Raw genomic sequence first — 23,674 nt, 5'->3', positions numbered from 1 at the left:
GGTCTTAACCTTAACTATTGCAGAACTGTTGCTCTGCTCTATTTTTTTTTTTTTTTTTAATAAATGAGACCCTTACCTAATGTTTAGCTTAGTCTGTACAATATATGATTTATCTTCTGTAGCACACGCTATTTTTAACCGTTCCAAAACTACACAGATCTATTTAAAATGGCAGACCTTGCCTACTGTGGCTTTTCTCCATCGTGATCACTAGTCTTTTTAGTGTTTCTGTGTGTATTATCAGTTTTCCCCTCTTTGCTAGCAACTAGGGGTTATTTGAGTATTGTGAACAGGTCAGGGTTTTTTCAGTTGCTATGGTGCACCTCTTGGGTTTATAGTCTGAAAGATTGGTCATTAATTTAAGCTCTATTAGCAGAGAATAAATAAGGTTTTCAAATGAAGGAAAAATATGTAATATTGACTGAAAAGCTAAGTTTTTCATTTGTGTCAAGTTTACATTTTTCAGTATCAGTATGGCCACCTGCTTTGTTATTTTTTATTGTTATCACAGAATAGATTTTGTGTTACAGAATTAAGGTTTTCCCCTTACCCCCCAAAAATGTGGCAAAGCCATTTCAGCTTGTTAATTATTTTTTTATGGTTTACCTAAGAATGTAAAACATGCTCTTTTTATCTTCACATGTGATGAAACTAACTATACATAATAGGCTGAAAGTATGAACCCTAAAATATCCTTGGCAATGACTCACAGGCATAAATAATCTTCTGGACTATCTCACTACTCTGATGCTTTGTAAATACTCTGCATTTTTGCCTTGCCTCACTGATCTTAGCCATGCTCAATGAGCTAGTGGAGTTCTTTGTCCTCCTGACCTCCTCTCCAAGTCAGTCAGCATTTCAGTCAGCATTCAGGTTCAATCAATTGCACGGGATTCCTCCAAACTTAATACAATAAAATCTTTTTGTACCTGAACCCTGCGTCACCCACCCCGCAACAACTAGGCCTTTGGAAGTGCTAGAGTAGGGCAGATGGGGATGGAAAAATTCTCAAATGCTGCATAACTCCGGGTAGGTTTGCCAAAGATGGTTTAGGCACAGTTGTTTAATGTGCAAAACAAAACATTAATGGACAAAGCCAGTAAAATTAAGAAAAAGTTTTGTAGTTTCTCAAATTTTTGACTGCAGCTCCAAACTGCCTTTGCTGCTCAGGTTACCCTGGAGTCTTTCCTCAGGCTGCCCTGTCTCCCTGGAACTGCAAGGAGCAGTGACCTCAGGCTGTTAATGGCTTTCTATACAGCAGCATTGTTCTTGTTGCCTTAGGCTATGTCTGCACTACAGACCTTACAGCAGCACCCTTGTACTGCCGCAGTTGAGCCGCTGCAAGGTCTCCTATGTAACCGCTCTATGACACAGCACTGTTCACACCAGCACATATCTCAGTCAGGGGTGTGTTTTTTTTCACACTTCTGGCTGACAAACATTTTACTGATAAAAGTGCTACTGTAGATCTAGCCTTACTTTTGTTACCTGCTGTTTGCTGCATCTGTTCTTTAAATTAACCCCACCTCTAATGGCAGCAATTACCAGAGTGTAACTGATTGCAAAGGAGTCTGCTGCCATTTCTTCATTAGGTAAAATAGCCCTTAGTTAGGAAATGAGGAGAGGGAGGAAGAGAGAGAATAAAAAGACAGAATTTCCTCTGTGCTCCATGGAAATGATGGAGAAATCAAATACTGCAGTAGTTTGGAAGAATAAGAAAGGTGAGGCACCGAGGATTTGGGTAGATTTCACTAGAAGGAATGTAAAAATGAAGTTTCACGCATAACTGTGTTTTTTATCTGTTTATTTTCCATTATACAGTATTAGTTGTTACTTTATCTTTGAACCTGCACATTATTCAGAGGCTCCTGTTTCCACTGAAGTCAGTGGAAGTTTTGCTATTGACTTCAGTGGAAAGAGGAATAGGTCCTGCCCCCAGTGTGTCCCCTATGATAAAGGGGACAAATCAGGGCCTGCCCGTGTTCCCACTTGAAGCCTATGGCAAAATGTCCTTTGGAAGTAGAGTGACAATAACATCAAACAGAGTGACTGTAGATATTGCTTCACTCATTCATCTCTTAACAATTTACCTTTACTCTGTTTGCAGGGAACTCATTTTATTCAATTATGTTGCCAAAGAAATATTCCTATTGTGTTTTTGCAGAACATCACAGGTGAGTAAACCTGACTAATAGGCTTTGTTGTGGGTCATTCAGGTTCAGGCATTGAGGCAGCATCTATGTGTATATTATCTGTATCTCTAAATTGTCAGAAACCAGCTTGTCTGAACATATACGCCCATTCCCATCAATGATTTATAATAATATGGTTTTGTTTGAGTGAGTGCTGCATAGCTAACATTTAGCAACTGGAAGATCTTGTTCATCTTAAAATGTATTAGGTTTCATGGTTGGTAGAGATTATGAAGCTGGAGGAATAGCAAAGGATGGAGCCAAGATGGTAACTGCTGTAGCCTGTGCCAGTGTACCTAAAATAACAGTAATTATTGGAGGATCCTATGGTGCTGGAAACTATGGTATGTGTGGAAGGGCATATAGGTAAGTATTACTCCTGATTATAATAGGAAGTAAAGGTTTCATATGACTTTCAAATCCCATTACCCAAAAATTAATTTTAACTCTAACAGAAACTGTGCTGCCTTTGTTTAGAAAGCATCTTGCACGCAGCGGGTGCGACCAGAAGTAAATAATAGCTCTAGGACCTTGTGGAGATTGTTAGGCCCATAACTTAACTAATCTTAAAATTTTGTGGTGGAGGAAATTCTCAGGAAGATAAATAGCTAATTTTTAAAAAACAAAACAAAACTATTTCTCCATTGCTAAAAAATGAAAAATGGCTGCTGTTTTTTGTGCATCCCACAGCAAACATAGTGGGCTGGACAAGTAGTTCTTATTTGTGTGAAAGTCGTATTGGCTGCAGGGAGTCTGTTCATATGAGTAATGTTTATAGGATCCACCCAAAAAAATTGTTAGTTTTTTAGTCTCTGTTCACACTATTCAAATAGTGTTTTTGATGGCATCAATGCCTCTGGTTCTATTGAAGCTGCAGTTGTTACCTAAAGTAAAGAGTCATGTGGCAGGTTTATTTGTTCTGTCTTGTGTGCTTTTTTGTTTGTTTTCGGGGTGGGAGGATGGAAGAGAAATGTTGAAGAAGTGGAGGTACTAGAGCCTTTAAAATTGGAAACAATGGAGCATATTTTTCAAACCCTATAAGATGATGTTACAAACAATGGAGTATTGTTCTAGCTTAATTTACACTTTTAAAATAAACCCTATCAATACAAATAACAATTATTCACCTCAACAGTGTATTTTTAATTCTCTGGTAAAAAACTGATTTGTGTTTTGTTTTAAGTTTGTTTAATGTTGTATTTTTTCAGTCCAAGATTTCTTTATATGTGGCCAAACGCTCGCATCTCAGTGATGGGAGGAGAACAAGCTGCAACTGTCCTGGCCACAGTAGCTAAGGACCAAAAAGCAAGGGAAGGGAAACAGGTACTGTCACTCTCTTCTGCTCACCCCTGATAAGATCCAGGCAAATGCAGAATGAAAGTAAATACTCTTGGCCTACCCCGGTATTATAGGTAGAATCATAGACTTTAAGGTCAGAAGGGACCATTATGATCGTCTAGTCTGACCTCCTGCACAATGCAGGCCACAGAATCTCATCCACCCACTCCTGTATCAAACTCCTAACCTATGTCTGAGCTACTGAAGTCTTCAAATCATGGTTTAAAGACTTCAAGGTGCAGAGAATCCTCCAGCAAGTGACCCGTGCCCCACGCTGCAGAGGAAGGCAAAAAACCAATCTGCCCTGGAGGAAAATTCCTTCCTGACCCCAAATATGGCGATCAGCTAAACTCTGAGCATGTGGGAAAGACTCACCAGCCAGACACCCGGGAAATAATTCTCTGTAGTAACTCAAATCCCATTGGGCATATTTACTGCTAATAGTCAAAGATCAATTAATTGCCAAAATTAGGCTATCTCATCATACCATCCCCTCCATAAACTTATCAAGCTTAGTCTTGAAGACAGATATGTCTTTTGCCCCACTGCTCCCCTTGGAAGTTTGTTCCAGAATTTCACTCCTCTGATGTTTAGAAACCTTTGTCTAATTTCAAGACTAAACTTCCTGATTGCCAGTTTATATTCATTTGTTCTTGTGTCCACGTTGGTACCGAGTTTAAGTAATTCCTCTCCCTCCCTGGTATTTATCTCTCTGATATATTTATAGAGAGCAATCATATCTCCCCTCAGGCTTCTTTTGATTAGGCTAAACAAGCCAAGCTCTTTGAGTCTCCTTTCATAAGATAGGTTTTCCATTCCTCGGATCATCCTAGTGGCCCTTCTCTGTACCAGTTCCAGTTTGAATTCATCCTTCTTAAACATGGAAGACCAGAACTGCACACAGTATTCCAGATGAGGTCTCACCAGTGCCTTGTATAATGGTACTAACACCTCCTGATCTCTACTGGACATATCTCGCCTGATGCATCTCAAGACTGCATTAGCTTTTTTCACGGCCATATCACATTCGCGGCTCATAGTCATCCTGTGATCAACCAATACTCCGAGGTCCTTCTCCTCCTCTGTTACTTCCAAATGATGCATCCCCAGCTTATAACAAAAATTCTTATTATTAATCCCTAAATGCATGACCTTGCACTTTTCACTATTAAATTTCATCCTATTACTATTACTCCAGTTCACCAGGTCATCCAGATCTTCCTGTATAATATCCCGGTCCTTCTCTGTATTGGCAATACCTCCCAGCTTTGTGTCATCCACAAACTTTATTAACACATTCCCACTTTTTGTACCAAGTTCAGTAATAAAAAGATTGAATAAGATTGGTCCCAAAACCAATCCCTGAGGAAATTCACTAGTAACCTCCCTCCAGCCTGACTGTTCACCTTTCAGTACGACCCAGTGTAGTCTCCCCTTTAACCAGTTCCTTATCCACCTTTCAGTTTTCCTATTGATCCCCATCTTTTCCAATTTAGCTAATAATTCCCCATGTGGAACCGTATCAGATGCCTTACTAAAATCGAGGTAAATTAGATCCACCACATTTCCTTTGTCTAAGAAATCTGTTGCCTTCTCAGAGAAGGAGATCAGGTTGGTTTGGCACAGTCTACCTTTTGTACCATCATTCTCATCTAATCTTGCCTTGTAGCTGGCTCACATTGTAATACCTTTCCTTTGAACTGGTAGAGTGCTATCACACAACATTTTGATTAAAGAACTAGAACAGTATAAAATTCACATGGGGCCCATTAAATGGATTAAAAGCTGTCTAACTGATAGGTCTCAATATGTAATTGTAAATGGGAAATGATCATCGAGTGGGTACGTTTCTAGTGGGGTCCCACAGGGATTGGTTCTTGGCGTACGCTATTAACATTTTTGTACATGACCTGGAAGAGAACATAAAATCATTATTGATAAAGTTTGCAGGTGACATGAAGATTGGGGGTGTGGTAATTATTGACGAGGACAGGTCTCTGATTTAGAGTGATCTAGATTGCTTGGTAAACTGGACTTAAGCAAACAACTTGCATTTTAACGTAGCTAAATGTAATTATATGCACTTAGTAACAAAGTATGTAGGCCATAGCTACAGGATGGGGGACTCTATCCTGGGAAGTAGTGACTGAAAAAAATCTGAGGGTCATGGTGGATAATGAGCTAAACGTGAGCTCCCACTGCAGTGCTGTGGCCAAAAGGGCAAATGCAATCCTGGAATGCATAAACGGGATTCTTGAGTAGGGATGGAGGAGTTATTTTATGTTTGCATGTAGCACTGCTGTAACCACTGTTGGAATACTATGTGTCCACTTTTGGTGTCCAGAATTCAAGAAAGATGTTAAACTGGAGAAGGAGCAGAGACGAGTCATAAGAATGATTAAAGGATTAGAAAACATGCTTATGGTGATAGACTCAAAGAGCTCAGTCTATCTAGCTTTACAAAGAACGTTAAGGGGTAACTTGATCAGTTCAGAAGTACCTACGTAGGGAACAAATATTTGTTAATGGGCTTTTCTATCTAGCAGAAAAAAGGTAGAATACGATCTAATGGCTGAAAATTGAAGCTATACAAATGCAGACTGGAAATAAGATGTGCATTTTTAACAGTGAAGGTAATTAACCACTGGAACAATTTACCTAGAGTTGTGGTGGGTTCTTCATCACTGATAATTTTTAAATCAAGATAGGATGTTTTTCTAAAAGCTCTGCTCCAGGGATTATTTTGGGGAAGTTCTGTGACCTGATTTATGCAGGAAGTCAGCCAAGATTATCACAATGGGTCTGTCTGGCTTTGGAGTCTATGAATCTGACACTTGACAGTTTAAGGATTCTGTTAATGCTGCTCAGTGGTTTGACTAGCAGGGGGTGTTCATGAAATGCTAGTGCTTGCATCTTCCATATAGCAAGTGACTTGCCCTTTTTCCAGGGACTTAGGAGACAGTTACTTGAAGAAAAATTTTTTTTTCAGGTTTTCTATCTCTTTGGGCCCTAGGGCCAGATCCTCAGCCCTGCCTCAGCTTAGCATTTGAAGATTCCCCCTATGTGGGCATTAGAGGAATATCTGAGAGCACAAAGTGTCTTTTTCCGATTACGTTTGCAGTGGCTGATTTCACCATTTTCATTTGAAATTTGTGGTATTTAAATAAGCCTGCAATTGTTTTGATTTAATAAATAGGCAAAGGATTTGAGAACATCACTTGTGACTGTTTTTATATGATATTTCTTATGGTTATGTCAGGGCATCTTGATCACTAACACAAAATGGGAGATACCTATAGTTGCCATGGAAACTGAGTACAGCCTTAGATGTGAAATGATCTGTTTATTACAGAATAGTTTGGAGTCGAATGTAGAAACTCAGTATTAATAATGAAGCAGAAAATTGACATTGTCATTGGCTATGTACGTTTTCCTTATTTATTAAACTGATATTTTGCATTAAAGTGTTTTTATTGTAATATTCATACTCAGAGTTTTTTTATTGTGAATAATGATCAGGATAATGAGGCTTGTGGATTTTATCTCCCCATCTGCTTAGCATTCCAATTGCATATAGCCTGAATACTTGGGCTCTATATGGGTAGAGTGAAATTCACCCTTCCTCTCTCTTTGCCTCATAGAGATAATACCATGAAGAGAAGTTGTGATACTGAATTAAAGTTAGCTTGTAAAATGTTTTCAGAACCTCACATGAGACATGATATAAGTGTCATTTTATGTTTTATGGTTATAGTTAAGGAAAGCCAGAACTTTGTATTTATTAGCATTTATTTGCTGCCAAATACAATAGTTGCCTTACAAAGCTGAAATTAAGAATATCAAGATGACAGTAAGAGATCAAAAACCATTCTCTCCCGTAGTACATCAGTCAGCTAGGAAACCAGGACAGGCACTCCAGTTCAGCAGAGCGTTTGAGCATGTGCTTGAGTTTCATTGGTACAAATGATTACACAAGGCTCAGGCCAGCAGAGAATCTGGACCATTGACTTTAATGGGACTGTTCACGTGCTTAAAGTTAACCAAATGCGTAAATGCTTTGTTGGATCAGGATCTCAGTCATTTGGGAACATCTGGCCAAAGAAGTGCATCTTAAGGTCTTTCTAGAAGTGGCTAGGTTCATCCTTACCCTTAATGTCACAGGCAGTGAACTCCAGCGATGTTGGACTCAAAAGAAATAAAAATATTGTGTATTGACAGAAGCAAATCTATATGAAAATAAATGGTCAAAATATTAAGATAAGCAGGGTGTGTTTTGTTTACTTTTCAAAGTAATGGCTTGCAAAATTTGTTTTATTTTTTTTAAAATAATGTTGTTCCAGATTCTCAGCTGATCCAACAAAGAATTTAAATACATGGTTAACTTTAAATGTAAGAATAGTCCCATTAATGGAAGTTGAGGAAACAACACCAATTTGTGACAGCTGAGAATTTACCCGATATTTATATTTAATGAAAGATTTTTAAAAAGGGGGTGTGAGATCCTCCTTCCATTCCTAGTCGCTTTAGACCATGTGAAAGGTCTGCAGTGACAGACTAAAAGACCTGGATTAGCCGAGGGAGGATTTCCCTACTACAGGCACTGCAGAAGACAGCTGTAAGGCTGCCTGCCAAGCATGCCCTCACAAGCTCTGGTGTAGGCGGCATACTGGGATAGCAGGGGTATATTGGGACTGCAGTATGGGAGATTGCCATAATTTAGGCTCCCAGGGCTGTTTAAATTACATTGTGTCTGGAGCAGCCCAAGGTTAGGAGGGTGCAAAGGTGGCTTAAAGCAGAATCTCAGCTGAAAGAGAAGTCCACAACCTGGTTTATTTTACTATATTTATCATTTAAAAAATAGCCTCAATAATTTTAAAATAGCTAATCTCAAATTACAGCACTTAAAAACTCTTAAATACATGACCAATACGCAACTGAAAATGGAGATTTTATTAGAATTTTTTGACATGCATTAGGATAGAGTTGTTTTATCCTTTTGTTCCCCAAAATTGTCAAGGTGCCTGTTTTAATTTTAACACATGTCACTTGGTACACTTAATTGAAAATTGTGAGTGGAGCAAGTTGGAAAATACCTGGAGATAGTTTATGCAGTGTAATTCTAGCCGTGTCGGTCCTAGGATATTAGAGAGATAAGGTGGGTGAGGTAATGTTTTTTATTGAATCAACTTCTGTTGGTGAGAGTAACAAGCTTTTGAGCCGCACTAAGGGGGGAGATGATAGAAGTCTATAAAATCATGACTGGTTTGGAGAAAGTAAATAAGGAAGTGTTATTTACTCCTTCTCATAACAAAAGGACTAGGTGTCACCAAATGAAATTAATAGGCAGCAGGTTTAAAACAAACAAAAGGAAGTATATTTTCACATAACGCACAGTCAGTCTGTGGAACGCCTGGCCAGAGGATGTTGTGAAGGCCAAGACTGTAACAGGGTTCAAAAGAGAACTAGAGAAGTTCATGGAGGATAGGTCCATCAGTGGCTATTAGCCAGGATGGGCAGGGATGGTGTCCATAGCCTCTGTTTACCAGAAACTGGGAATGGGAAACAGAGGATGGATCACTTGATGATTACCTGTTCTGTTCATTCCCTCTGAGGCACCTGGCATTGGCCACTGTCAGAAGACAGGATACTGGGCTAGATGGACCTTTGATTTGACCCCATATGCCAATTCTTATGTTCTTACACACAGTTCTTCTTCAGGTCTGGGAAAGGTACAAGCATCACAGCTACAGGAAAGGGGGAACCGATTCTTTAGCATAAGTAGTTAGCACATATTCTAAGGGGCTATTCAAGGTAGAGTGGCCTATTAATACCTCTACAGTCATAGGACACACTCGAGGAAAAAATCCAAGACTGTTACCTGGAAATCATGCAAGAAATCCAGAACAACTATGACTTCACCCCACCCCCCAGTGACAGCCATCTAACACAAAAATAAATAGTGGAACCAATTGCAACTACTCCACGACCCACAGAACACCAACTCTGGGAGAAACCATGGCACCATACCCAACACGTGGACACTACACGACACCCAAACTTCATCAGTTTATAAAGACTACCACTCACTGAAGCTGAATTATCTCTACTGTTTAAGGGACTGTACTTCTGCCCCACAACAGAACCTGATATCATGCTAACATATGGAGAACTAGAAGAATTCTTCCATTGTATCTGCCTCAAAGAACTCTTTCACGACAGTGACGACACCACTCTCAATTACCACATCCCTTCCGACAATCATAAAAAAAAAAAGAATCATCTGACTGGACACCACAGAGCAGATGAAACCACACTCTTGATCACTGCATTAATTGTTTCAGGAAAGAAAATTGACTGTGAAATCCTTAATAAACATAATTTTTCCACTGCCGAGAGGCTAACCATTCAATCCCTGAAATCTAACTACCAGATAGTGATCAAACTAGCAGACAAAGGGGATGCCATTGTAGTCCTCAACCATGATGCTGCGTTAATGAGGCCAACCAACAACTGTCTGAAATCACCTACTATAAAGAACTCAGAGAAGACCCCGCACCGCAATTTACCCAGCAACTTAAGGATATCATCAAATCCTTCCCCAAACAGCTCCAGGAGAAACTCTGTTAATTCATCACCCACGAACCTACCCCATGGACCTTCTGCATGCTTTCCAAGATACACAGACCAGGGAACCCGAGCAGACCCATTGTATCTGGCCATGGCACTGTTACTGAAGGAATATTGGGACTCTTATAAACCATCCTCAAACTAACCACCACCTAAAGGGCCAGGATACAACTGACTTCCTCCACGAACTCTGAAACATTAGCAACCTCCCTCAGAACATCATCCTTTCCACCATAGATGTCACTTCCCTATACACCAACATCTCTCAGAATGACGGCATAGCTTCCTGCCTCAAATATTTGCAAGACAATGGACAACCCTTAGGTATCCACCCCAAACACATATCCAAACTCATCCATTTCATCCTTACCCATCACAATTTTATGTTCAATAGCAAACACTTTCTCCAAACCATGGGAACAGCCATGGGTACTAGGATGGCTTTCCAATATCCCACCCTCTTCATGGGCCACCTTGAAGAAGAATTTCTTGATAAATGCACCATGAAACAAATAATTTACCTGAGATACAAAAAAGATATTTTCATCCTCTGGCCAGATGCTAAAACTCCTTCTTAGATTTCCACCACAACTTCTTCAACCACCACCCATCCATTAAACTCTCTCTAGGACACTCCCACACTAGCACAAACTTTCTGGACAACACAGTCAGCTTCAGCAATGAAACCCTACAGGCAATCATATACAAGAAACCCACAGATCACCACATCTGGCTTCATATATCTCGTAACCACCCCAAACACACCAAGAAATCTGTTATCTACAGCCAGGCATTCAGATATCACAGAATATGCTCTGAGGAGAAAGTTTGGGATATACACCTTAACACATTTAAAACTGCCTTCACCAAACAAGGACACTCCATTAGAAAAGTAGATCACATCATGGAATGGGCCACCCAAATAGCCTGGGAGAAGCGTGCTTCAATACTGAAATAGAACTCCTTCCAACCTCCGACCCATAGTTGTCACTTGTCATCCCATACTGTAACTCATATGGATATCATCAAACTACAACCTATATTCAATGGGGACCACATCCTGAAAGAAATCTTTCTTGAAGTCCCACTTCAAACAGCCCTCCAGTTTCTCCAAGCTCATAATCAGATGTAAGCTACCCACAGACTAGGACGTACGAACTCAAAACATCACCAAACCTGGCCAGAACAACAGAAGAAAAACCTGTAGACATATTTCCATTGCTACAATGATCAGTACCCCCCACAACACACCTCTCAAGATCCGTGGATCCTACACATGCCAATTACAATATGTGGTATACCTAAATGCCCCAATATCAACTATGTGGTTAAGTGAGTCAATCACTATGCTCTCTAATGAACTCACCCAGGAAAATGATAAAAAACAAAAACACCCTATCACCTGTGGGTGAACACTTTTTTCACAAAGTGATCCCTCTATATCTTACCTATCCATTCTCATCCTCAAAGGAAACCTGCACAACACTTTCAAAAGATGAGTCTGGGAGCTTAAATTCATGACTTCGTTAGACTCTCTGAAAATCACGGACTGAACAGAGACACTGGATTTATGACTTATTACAACAATCTGTAACCCACTAACCCCCTTTTTTTGTATGTGCTTTTTACTTTTGCTAAACAGTCTGTTCCATCTCACGTTTGGCTGTGATGCTCTGAGTAACTTTCCCAGATCTGAAGAAGAGCTGTGTGTGGTTCGAAAGCTTGTCTCTCTCACCAACAGTAGTTGGCCCAATAAAAGACCTTGTCTCTGGAGATAGTCTAGCAAGTCACTTCTTGGCTGTTGTTGAAGGTGGGGATCTGATGTCCTTGTGTAAGTAGGTATTTTGAAGAATTTCTTGTATAGACAGTGTTCAGTTACTTGCTTTATTCCTTACAGTTATCTGAGGCAGATGAAGCAGCTTTGAAGGAGCCAATCATTAGGAGGTTTGAAGAGGAGGGAAATCCTTATTATTCCAGTGCAAGGTAAAATATAAATGACTATTCCCGGAACTTGATGATATAACCAGAATGTGTTAACACGTTTTAGATCTTAATACTGAACAACAGACCAGTTACACACAGTTTAAAACAATCTGGAGCAAGGGTTTTGTTCAGTGTCCACAGGTACTATGCAATCCAAACCATGGTTCCATCTTGTCTCTGACAGCAGCCAGTACCTGATGCTTTAAAGGAAGGCGTATGTTTCCAGAATGCACAAGTTAGTTGTGTACTGCTATATAGGTGGGGCTGTGGTGGAGAGGGAGATTCTTTACAGATTCCTGCAGATGGTCATAGTACCCTATGAAGCATGACATTTGTTTTCTTATGTCGTTGTAGCTTTTAGAGCTATAAACATCAAGGATGATAAACTTACCCACTTTTTTTTGTGTCCAGTTTTGTATTGGTGTATATCTGACCTTCCACGGGTTATATTAGTGCACTGGATAAAGGGATGTTGCTTTATTAATTCAAAGTTAAATACCTTTTAAGTCAAATGCCCTTACAGGCTAAATGATCATAGTCTTTGCAACCTTCCTTTTCATGTAAACCACAGCATGTTACTATTTGTCCTTCCTGGATTCTTTTTAATTCCTTTTTATAGCTTTCTTGAGGTGAGGTGATCAAGTATATGGGCACGCTATTCTGGAATAGGGCACATACCATAAAATACAAATAATGTGTTCTCTTTTCCTTTTATAGTGAGCATATATACTGCAATCTTGTGAAATTTTTTACACTTCTCTCCACTTCTAACCCCGTATTTAGCATCTTGATAATGACTGATACTACTTTTTTGATGTTACCAAATTCTTTACTGATGCCACCACTAAAATTTTGTGCATGTGTTGATCTTCTGTTGCATTTATTATTGTAAATCATTTTTGTTGCTCTTTCATGCCTCTCATCACTCAAGTCTTTCAAGATGCTGACCGGAAAATCATCTTCTGATCACATCAGTCCTCCAGTGAATCCTTCTAAAGGGTTCCTTACCCTTATGCTATCAAATTCAAGTTCTTTGTCCTTTCTTACACAACACTACGTCATTTTTCCTTATATCTCTGACTATGTCTACACTACAGATGCTGCAGTGACACAACTATGGCATTGCAGCTTTTCTTTTTAACACCACAGCATAGACACTTGCTACAGTGTTGTAGGGTTATTTTTCTGTCATTATAGGTAATCCACTCTTCTGAGAGGCGGTAGTTAAGTCAATGGAAGACTGGGTGTTAGGCAGACTAAATATGTCACACAGCGCACAAAATTTTTCACAGTTGTGAGTGACGTAGCTAGGTCAATCCAATTTTTAGGTGTAGACCAGGCCTCTGTTTCTGTTTCCACTACTCCTAACCATTCCTTATACCCGTCTCTCTCTCTTTCTTTTGCTATATGGGACCGTTGTAGTTTCTTCCCTGGCTTGCCTTATCTCTCATCATGCTGCCTGCTTCTCCTTGTTCTCAGTTTCACTAATGGCAATGTACACAGCTTATAAAAAGAATTGCACCACAGTTAACAGCAAGCATTATTACAAGATCTAATTGTCTATTCCTTAAGTCTTACAAGTTCTGATTAACTAGCTAGCTGTAGTGGGCCTATATTGTGACCCCTGGTGTCTTCCTTCAAATCTCTCCTTAAAACTCAAGTAATTTGCTCCTACCCTTTTCTCACCAGTGATTCCTACACCCTACCTTAAGTAAACTGTTGTCCACTATATAAATTATTTTTATTGGCAATGACCCCAAGTATTATATTTACTTTCATCTTTTTCTTATGGTAGTAAATAAATGATTATATTTGAATAAAGATATAGACTATGCTAAAAGTTAGCAAGAAGTTTCTCTTTTGGTAAATCCACAGAGTGTGCTTAGAATTCTTTAATTCCAGACACACACTGTCAGCAGGGGTAAATTTGCATTGTTACAATTGTAAATGTGATCAGTTTAACCACTTTAATAAAAGTATGTTAACAGATGTTTGTAAGCATTAAGCTCCTATATTTAAGCAGTCTCTATCCATATGTCATCTCCTAGTAATTATGTAGACACAAAGCAATCTGTTTTGTTTGGTTTTTTTACTCTCAGGTTAGAGTATTATTTATGAAGTCATAAGCTATTACTAATGTGTATTGATCAGTGACATGATGGCTTGCACGCTTCATCTATTTTTTAGCAAATTGAAGTTTTGTAAGATTTGCTCTGAGTGTCGATAGAGACTGTGGACCAGGTCCTCTGCTGGTGTAAATCAGTGTGGTTCCATTAAATCAGTAGAGCTAGTTTGGTTTTGTACCAGTTGAGAATCTGTACCTATGTCACTCTTACAAAGCCTCGGATTTATCCCTCAGGCAGAGAGAAAAATTACAGTAAGGATTTTAATTTTTTGTGATTGGATTGTAAGAAGAAGAATTTTTCACTGAACTAATTACATTAAAAAATTACAGTCAGGGTATCTGTATTTAGACCGAAGCCTTAATCTCCTGGAGGAGAAAATGAACTCTTTGATTTTGTTAATATCAACTGGAATTTCATTCATAATCTCTTTTTACTGAGGACTGAAAAATTGTTGCATTTATTAAGCATGCAACATGTGTACAGTTGTGATGTAAAAAACAACTCAGTTTTCCCCAAAACACCCCACAGCTCATTTTTAATATTTAGAGCAGTAGTTATGTGTAAGGAGAGAGATTTAGATATTAGCCTAGGGCCCACACTTTTTAAAAATAGGTGTTTGCATTCTCAAGGGTCAAGTGATTTTTGGGTGCCTAGCTTGTGACATCTTAAAGGGTGCTCAGCAGTTTCTGAAAGTCAGGCTCCTGCAACTTGGGTTACCTAAAATAACTAGTCATTTTGAAAAATTTAGGCCCCAAACCCATATTTGGCTATCTAAATAAGTGGTCTAATTTCAGTGGGAGACACTTTCAGGCCAGACACTTGTCTTATTTTATGACTGTGAAACTCCTAGCTCATTTTGGGACAGTATTTTATTAACAAACAAACAATCTGCCCTCCCTTGACTGAAGAATTAGGTGAAGATTTTTTTTTAAAGGACGCCTAAAGTTAGGTTCCTTGTCTGGGCTGAAGACCTTACAGTCTAAGGGCAGGCCTACACATAAAACACTGCATCAGCACAGCTGTACTACTGTAGCGCTTAAGTGAAGATGCTCCTTCATTGATGGGAGAGCTTCTCCTGTCAGTATAATTTTAATCTCTTCCATGATGGAGGAAGCTCTCCCACCAACATAGCGCTGTCTACGCCGGAGGTTAGGTCAGTATAACGATGTTGCTCAGGGATGTGGATTTTTCACACCCCTGAGTGACGTAGTTCTACCGATGTAAGTCTGTAGTGCAGACCTGGTCTAAGACCCTGAATATACTGGTCTGGGAGCCCTCAATTCCCACCTATTCTTTTTTTCCTGGGGAAAGAATTGTGCACCTTAATAGGGTTGTCTTCTAACTGTGCCCAGTATTCATACCTGTCCCCCCCAATCATGTCATTGTATGCCTACTTCCTTCATACACTTCATTTTCCTCAGTAAGATCTCAGAGTTTGGAATACTGGATTAAGACACTAAGCTTTACACTACTATTTTTGCAGTTTGGTGGCCTAGTCCAGTCACCAATGATATCAAGTATTATTTACTCCTGAGGGAATTCTGTGCCAAAAAATTAAAAGTTCTGTGCACAGTATTTTAAAATTTTGCAAGTTTTATTTGTCAATAAATAAATGCAGAGGTTCCAGCATGGCAGTGGGATCACAGGCTACTGGCTGCATGAAGGTGGGAGATCACCCTGCAGTCCCTCCCATCCCTGGGACACGGACTCAGTGGTGAGGGTGCACACAACCCAGACCTGCACAACAGCTGGGCCTGCCCCAGAACTACCCTGGGCCCCTGCCCCTCTGCGCCAGGTGCATCAGGTGTGGGACAGGCAGGCTCAACCAGACAGGATCCAAGTGTGGAGGGGCTTAGTATACAGGAATCAAGGTGTGGGGTGAGAGGGTTCTGCGAGGGACAGTCTGGGTGCAGGCAGCTCAGTGAGGGGTCTAGGCATGAAGGGATCTGGTTGCAAAGAGGCTCACTGGAGGGGTTCCAGGTGGAGGGGCAGTAGGACTCTACAGGGGCATCCAGGTGAAGGTGGTTGGAGCTCAGCAAGGGGTCTGGGTGGGGGGAGTCTTAGTGGGGGGGTCTCGGTGCTGGGGGAGTGGGGCTTAGGGGGTGAGAGTCTGGGTGCAGCTAATTGCGGTTCAGTGGGGTGAGGGTCTGGATGTGAGGGCTCAGGGGGATGGGGCTTGTCAGAGTTCGGGTTTGAGTGCAGGGAGCTCAGTAGGGGGTGGTCTGGGTGCAGAGATTGGGGTCTGGAGGAAGGAAGTCTTGTTGCAGGGAGGATCCAGCTGCGCAGGGGTTGAGGTTCAGTGGGGTGGAGTTTGAGTATGGAGGGCTGAGGGGGGGTCTGGGTATACAGGGTGAGGTTTGGCAGGGGGTCCAGGTATGGGAGGTCCAGATACATGGGGGTTGGGCAGATGAGGGAGCAACTCCTTCTACACTGACCCCTCCCTCTGTGGCTGACGACAGATAGGTGCAGGAAGCAGGGGAGGATGCTGAACTTCCTTCAGCCGGGGGGAGGTTTCTGAGGGTGGTTCTGACACAGCCCTATTTATTCTTTGCAGGGGAAGAGGAAGCCCTGTCCTCTCCCTCTTCCAGCTCAGCTGGGACTAGCAGCTGATCCCAGCGCTGGGTAGGAGCCACTGGCTGGGGTGTTCCCAGCCCTGCGGTGATTTACCTCTCTGCTGGCTGCTCAAGTGCCTGAAACGATGTGCTGCTAGGGAGGGGTGCATGACCACTCTTGCAGCTTGCCTTTGCTTCCCTGTCATACAATCCGTTTTCTGCAGAGAAGCAAAGAAATCTGCAGAGGACATGAATTCTGCGCATGCGCAGTGGCGCAGAATTCCCCCAGGAGTAATTATTACAAGCACTGCAGAAATTGATGTTTCCCCTGCATGAAGTATGGGCTAGAGACACTTTGCTTCCATTAGCCAACAAATCTTCATGCAGGCATAACAATATGTTTACTGAATGTCACATGCTACAGTATACGAAGGAAAAGTAATCCACTTCCTCAGTGCAGTGATCAGTTTTTTGGGAGGAGATAATTCCTTCCTTACTCCAAACATGGCAATCAGTCTTGCCACCTGAGTAGTCAAGTGAGAATCAACTCAGCCAAGTGCTGGGCATCAGGTCATGAAATTAAAACTAGATTCTGCAAACCTGGCAGTGTCTTGTGCTAATCAGACCAACAAGATGCCTCCAATAAGGGGAGCAGGGGATTGTAGGTGGAGATAATGTCTGAATTCATTTTGATCACTGCATGAGACAGGCAGTGTTTGAATCTACCTTGCACTGTCCTGTTGGTAAATGTGTATGAAGTCCATGCTCTTGGGGCCTGATTCAAAGCCCGCTGAAGTCAGTGGGATGCATTCAATTGACCTCTGTGGGCTTTGAGGCCCTTGAGCAATAAATTTGGAAGTAAAGAAGAAAAATGCTTGTATGGTCTTAAAATGGAAGCATATTTCCCTATTTGCTTTGTGTATGCAATTTTGCTTATAAATTATAATTTGTTATCTTCAGGATGTCAATATACTTCCCCTTAGTTGTCTTTTCTAATCAAATTTTAATCAATTGTCTGAACAGAACCTTTCATTCTGAACAGTCTTAATTAACGAGAGTCGTTAGCCAGCTCCCTTTTTAATGAACTATATTAATCTGCTTACAGGTTTCCAAATGGAGTTTAATCAGTTTACATTGTAACAAATTACATGGGCCATTTTCTTTTCTACTCTGTTTGTTTCTTTTACTCAGAATCCCTGTTCTGAATATTTTATGAACATAGATGTGATTCATGTTCTAGCATTGGGTTTTTAATAGGATGTTTAATGTTATGTCCCAATACAGAAGACAGTTTTCTTTAAACAAAGAAAAGCAGAAGATAGTGGTGACCTTCAAAGCAATCTTTACCTTATAGGGAGTAAAATCTTAGAGGCTGTTAATAAAAGCTAGTTTGTCATTACAAAAAACGAGTATTCTATTAAAAAAAAAAGGTGCGTAAGGTTTTGAAAGGTCTTTATTACAGCAATAGCCTTTTGTAAGGCTGGGCTTCTGAGGTTAATTGCTTTGAGACAGCAACACTTCCTTAATATAACTTATCCCAAAAAAATACAATTTCATTAAACCTCTGTAATGGATTTGAAATATTTCATTCAATTTTGATAGTTTTACTAAAAGAGATTGAAAAATCATTGCACCAAATAGTGAGGTACATCTCAATACTGCAGGACCTTTCCGGAAGGACCAAACAAACGTAACTATCAGAAAACTGAAATGAAATCACACTTAGAACAAAGAGAAATCACTATAAATAGTTAATTTTTATTATCCTTTTAAGATTATGAAGAGCAGGGTGACTGAGGGTTTGATCTCATGAAACTAGTTCACTGAGATATCCCAGTGATTATCCCACTGTGCCAAGAAATTAAGCTGATCAAAACTGAATCAGGTTCTAATGGGTAATAAAAATAATCAATAAAAATAATGATAGCTCAGTGGTTTGAGCATTGGTCTGCTAAACCCAGGGTTGTGAGTTCAATCCTTGAGGGGGCCATTTAGGGATCTGGGGCAAAAATCTGTCTGGGGATTGGTCCTGCTTTGAGCAGGGGGTTGGACTAGATGACCTCCTGAGGTCCCTTCCAACCCTGATATTCTATTAATGCATTTTTATGTGAAATTTGTAGTGAAAACTGCTGAAGTGTTCTTGGTAACATGTATTCTCTGATGTTACAAAATGTTGGCCATGTATATCTTAGATTGCTCTCACTGACATTTTCTTAAACTGGGGTTTTATGCATAGATATGGGACACATTCATTATTCCTGAAGCGTTTAAGGCCTGACATAATGTCCATTAAAGTTAATAGAAACACTAGTGCTATTGACTTCAGTGCGAGTTAGATTGGTCCTCTACCTCTTCTGAACTCAAGAGTTTTCTAATTATACTTTTGTTTTGTATTTCACTGCTGTGGCTTAAGGAGAAAAAGCACCTAATTTGAGCACTTAATTTTTCAATGTAATATTGTTGTTAAAATACACCAAAAGGTTGTAATTGATGAATGATTATTATTAAAAGCCCCAATTTAGAAAAGCACTTAATCACATACTTAGCTCAAAGCATGTGCTTACACTCTATCAAATTTAGTAGGACATAAATATGTACTTAAGTGCTTTCCTGAGTAGGGATGCTTTTCTGAATCACATCCTAAGTGCTGACAACATGACAACAAGCACAGACAGTGTGTCGCTATCCTGCAACAGGATCTGGTAGTGTGACTCCATGTGGCCGTAAGTGTCCCTGCTAGCAGCTCTCATTGGGAGATAGGAGCCAGAGGGTACATCTACATGGCAAAAAACCCAACCAAACAAAAATGCCAGGGAAACTAGTCTCCGGCCTGGTCTACACTATGAGTTTATTTCGAATTTAGCAGCGTTAAACTGAATTAATGCTGCACCCATCCACACAACGAAGGCCTTTATTTCGATATAAAGGGCTCTTAATATCGATATATATAGTCCTCCCCGACGAGGGGAGTAGCGCTGAGATCAGTATTGCCATTTTGGATTAGGGTTAGTGTGGCCACAGTGCGACAGTATTGGCCTCCGGGAGCTATCCCACAGTGCACCATTGTGACCGATCTGGACAGAAATCTGAACTCAGATGCACTGGCCAGGTAGACAGGAAAAGCCCTGCGAACTTTTGAATTTCATTTCTTCTTTGCCCGGTGTGGAGCACTGATCAGCACTGGTGACCATGCAGTCAAAAAAGAGCTCCAGCATGGACTGTACGGGAGATACTGAATCTGATCTCTGTATGGGGAGATGAATCTGTTCTATCAGAACTCCATTCCAAAAGACGAAATGCCAAAACATTTGAAAGAAATCTCCAAAGCCATGATGGACAGAGGCCACAACAGAGACTCAACACAGTGCTGCGTGAAACGTAAGGAGCTGAGACAAGCGTACCAGAAAGCCAAAGAATCAAATGGACGCTCACAGAGGGAGGGGCGACTGACGACTGTAGCTATCCCACAGTTTCCGCACTCTCTGAAAACTATTTGAATTCTTGGCTGAGCTCCCAAAGCCTGAAGGATCAAAAACATTGTCGCGGGTGGTTCAGGGTATATGTCGTCTCTTTTTGAGCCTCAGAGCCCCAGGTCAACTGACTCAGGCTAAAAAGAGCAATGTAAATATTACTGCTCTGGCTGAGGGCTAGGCTCAGACACCCTGCCTCCCTCTCCAGATTTCAGAACCTGGACTCCTCCCTAAGGGTCTATTTTTAGTCCCTTAGCATGAGCCCTGTGAGCACGAATCAGTTGACCTGGGTTTTGAGACTTGCTGTCATGTAGATGTACCCATAGAGACAAACAGAGAGCGGACAGGATTCAGACTGGAAAATCCAGAGAAGAGAAAATAGGTTTGTTGAGTTTTTATATTTGCTAGTTTTAATATAGTTTGTTTCTTGGGAGTATCCTAGAAGTGAGTTTCTGGATATCCTGTTTTGTGTGTACCCAAGTTGTAAAAGAGAAAATGTAATTAGATATTTTAAAAATTATTTGTTGTGACTTGGTGAAAGTGATGCTAACAAAAAATACTAAACTAAAACAAATTTACAAAATTGTTGCAAACTTCTATTGGTAACCAAGACTCATGAGTACTTATTTACACACACTATGCCTTTCTCTTTATTCTCTTCTTTAGTTTTGAGATAAGTGTGCTAAATGTTTTGTTTCCTGTGTAATTTGATTTTTAAAAAAAAACTGATCCTCAAACAATGTAAAATTGACAACTTGAAATTTTAACCAGAAGGGAAGAATATTTTTGTTCTTGATTAAAAATTCAGTGTTGGCTACCCATTGTTTTAAAACAACATGAAAGGAACATCACTTTCAAAAACTAATTTACCAAAAGCAGAGCAGTAATTTTAAAGACACAGAATAAAATTGTCAGATATGACAACAGGGTAATAATCTCAGAAAAGATTGCAAAATAAGTTGTTCTCTTTGGGCATGGAGAAAGGAATCTTTTTTTTTTTTTTTTTTTTTAGAAAGATATTTCATGTTGTGTTGCAGTCCCTCAGCTGGTTAAAATTCACATTGATTTAAATGGGACTTTAGCTGCAGTAGGACTTCAGGATCTGGTTGTAAACAAAGTGCCTAGGGAAGGTAGCTGTACAGCATATACAATTTTTAGGACTTTTGGAATTTTTGCTATGGAGTTCATTTGGAACGGGATGGAAGTCTTTTGGCACTGACCGTGCAAACAGTCCCATGTGTGCTTAACTTAAATTGGGCTGCTTGCATGCTTAATATTAAGCAGGTGCAGAAGTGTCTGTCAATTGGAGGGTTAGTTGTTTGGAATTCAGAGGTGGTTTTTTTTGTTGCTGTGGCATAGCTTTATGAATTCATTGCTTTCAGGGACTTCACTATGACACAGATTAATTTACAACTGTTTAGAAATAGACTTCAATAAAGAAGATTAGTGAAATAATTGTTGGCAGTCCATAAAAAAAAATACTCCAGCACTTTAAATCTTTGTGCTTTCATAACTTAACATCTTGAGTTGACAGCTAAAATAAGCCAAATAGCGTTTATTAATTATATTAATTTACTTTTTAGAATATAGTTACCAACAGGATGAGGAGCCATTTTCATGACATTAAGATCTTTTCCATTTATTTCTCATGACATTTTTTCTCTTGAATTTAAGATGCTATTTTCATACTGAAAAAAGAGTCTGAATAATCCCAGTTAAAGTAGGTAGAGATTATTCTAGTCATTTATTTAGAACTGTATAGTTAAATCTAGAAGAAAAATTATACAAATAATAAAGAAGTAGGCGCAAAATTTTGCTTTGTTGTATCAGAGTAAATAGGAAGTAGCTCAATTGTCTTAAATCAGAATTTGGCCCTTTTTTTATCCATTCCCTCCAATAGAAATATGTATTTACTTCTGTGTGTTGGAAAGCCTATCTCTTGTAAACTGTTTATATAATTCTTCTTTTATTGTTTGTTCTAATTTCAGATTATGGGACGATGGAATTATTGACCCCGCTGATACAAGACTTGTTTTGGGTCTGAGTCTTAGCGCAGCACTAAATGCACCCACCAAAAAGACAGAATTTGGAGTTTTCAGGATGTGATCTAAATGACTTTTCAGAACACCCTTGTACATTGTTAATCAAGGTTAAAGATCAAATGTACACAGGTAATTCTGAGGAGTTCATACATTTAGAGTTTTAATATAACAATTTTCATACCATGCTTAAGTATATTTTTTTAATATCATCTGAGATCAGTCCATACATCATTTCTGTAATACTGAATCTGGCATTTGGGTGAATAAATTGTAACTATCAGCATTAAGCTAGATCTGTTTGTCAGAGAATCATCGCTATAATCTCTTAACCATTAAAATTACATCCACGAAATGAGTTCTGTTTCTGGTGTTTCTCCGTGTTTTCTCCTTTTAAATCCACATTGTGGAAGTTACTCTTGCAGTCAAACAAACCACCTCCCCTCCACTGCCACGTATTCTGCTTTTCTGCGAAGAGAATTACAGTGAAGACAGCCAATGGGCACAAGACAGCATGAAATTGTATATTGCGTACCTATTAATCATTGGCATTCTGGTCTTTCTCTGTTGTCTTTTCCCCCCGACATACATTACTTTTGTGTATTATCACCTGAAATTAAAACAATTAACAGTGAATCTGATGGATGCTAGCCAAGCTGCATTAAACTTGTTGGGAGAGCTAGCAAAGGCATATTGGTGTCAGTGGGTGGTGTTGATGCGCAGCACTTTTGAAAATTGGACCACTTTCTCAGGTGCCTAAGACCCCTCTGTGATGGCCATCTGGAACTAGGGTATCACTGAGCACGCCTGACCCACCAGCCCAGGCTCCCTTTACACTGTATTGCTGACAAGCTCTCAGGCCCCTTCTAGCACACATACAAATAGGGACACACCCAGCTGCAGTTACATACCAACGCTGTGAGCAGCTCTGCATGGGAAGACTTCAGCGAAGGAATTTCTCAGTTACTCAGGTACGCCCCCTCTCTCCTCCCCCGAGGTGTAAACCCAAAATTATACCATCTTGCACTGCACAGGGAACTATAGAGTGTAAGCTCATGAAATTCATCCCCACCCTCATTGTGGAGAGGCATATACACAGCTTTCTGCCCCAAGTTATGATTCCCACACACACTGGTTTTAGACAAAGGAAAAACAAGTTTATTAGCTACAAAAGGTAGATTTTAAGTGATTATAAGGGATAGCAAACAGATCAAAGCAGATTACCTAGCAAATAAACAAAACCACAATCTAAGCTTTTAACATACTAAAGAGATTGGCTATGAATAGCAGATCCTCACTCTGAGATGATACAAGCAGGCTGCAGATTCTTAAGCGGCAAGCTGCACT

At 40.0% G+C, this 23,674-nt stretch overlaps 1 protein-coding gene across 1 annotated transcript in view; it reads left to right on the top strand.

The window, feature by feature from the left end:
* MCCC2 (methylcrotonyl-CoA carboxylase subunit 2) overlaps positions 1–22,685 on the top strand; it is a 79,887-nt gene extending 57,202 nt beyond the window's left edge. Inside the window, 5 exon segments of the mRNA XM_032769590.2 lie at positions 2,108–2,174; positions 2,402–2,558; positions 3,401–3,515; positions 12,055–12,140; positions 22,277–22,685. Coding sequence (XP_032625481.1) covers positions 2,108–2,174; positions 2,402–2,558; positions 3,401–3,515; positions 12,055–12,140; positions 22,277–22,394 — 543 coding nt within the window. The 3' untranslated portion in view covers positions 22,395–22,685.
* Positions 22,686–23,674: the final 989 nt, after the last annotated feature.

This window comes from Chelonoidis abingdonii, chromosome 6 (assembly GCF_003597395.2).
Source record: "Chelonoidis abingdonii isolate Lonesome George chromosome 6, CheloAbing_2.0, whole genome shotgun sequence".
Taxonomy (NCBI): Eukaryota; Metazoa; Chordata; order Testudines; family Testudinidae; genus Chelonoidis; species Chelonoidis abingdonii.
The sequence above is the reverse complement of the archived record's forward strand: the minus strand, read 5'-3'. Positions and strand labels throughout refer to the sequence as shown.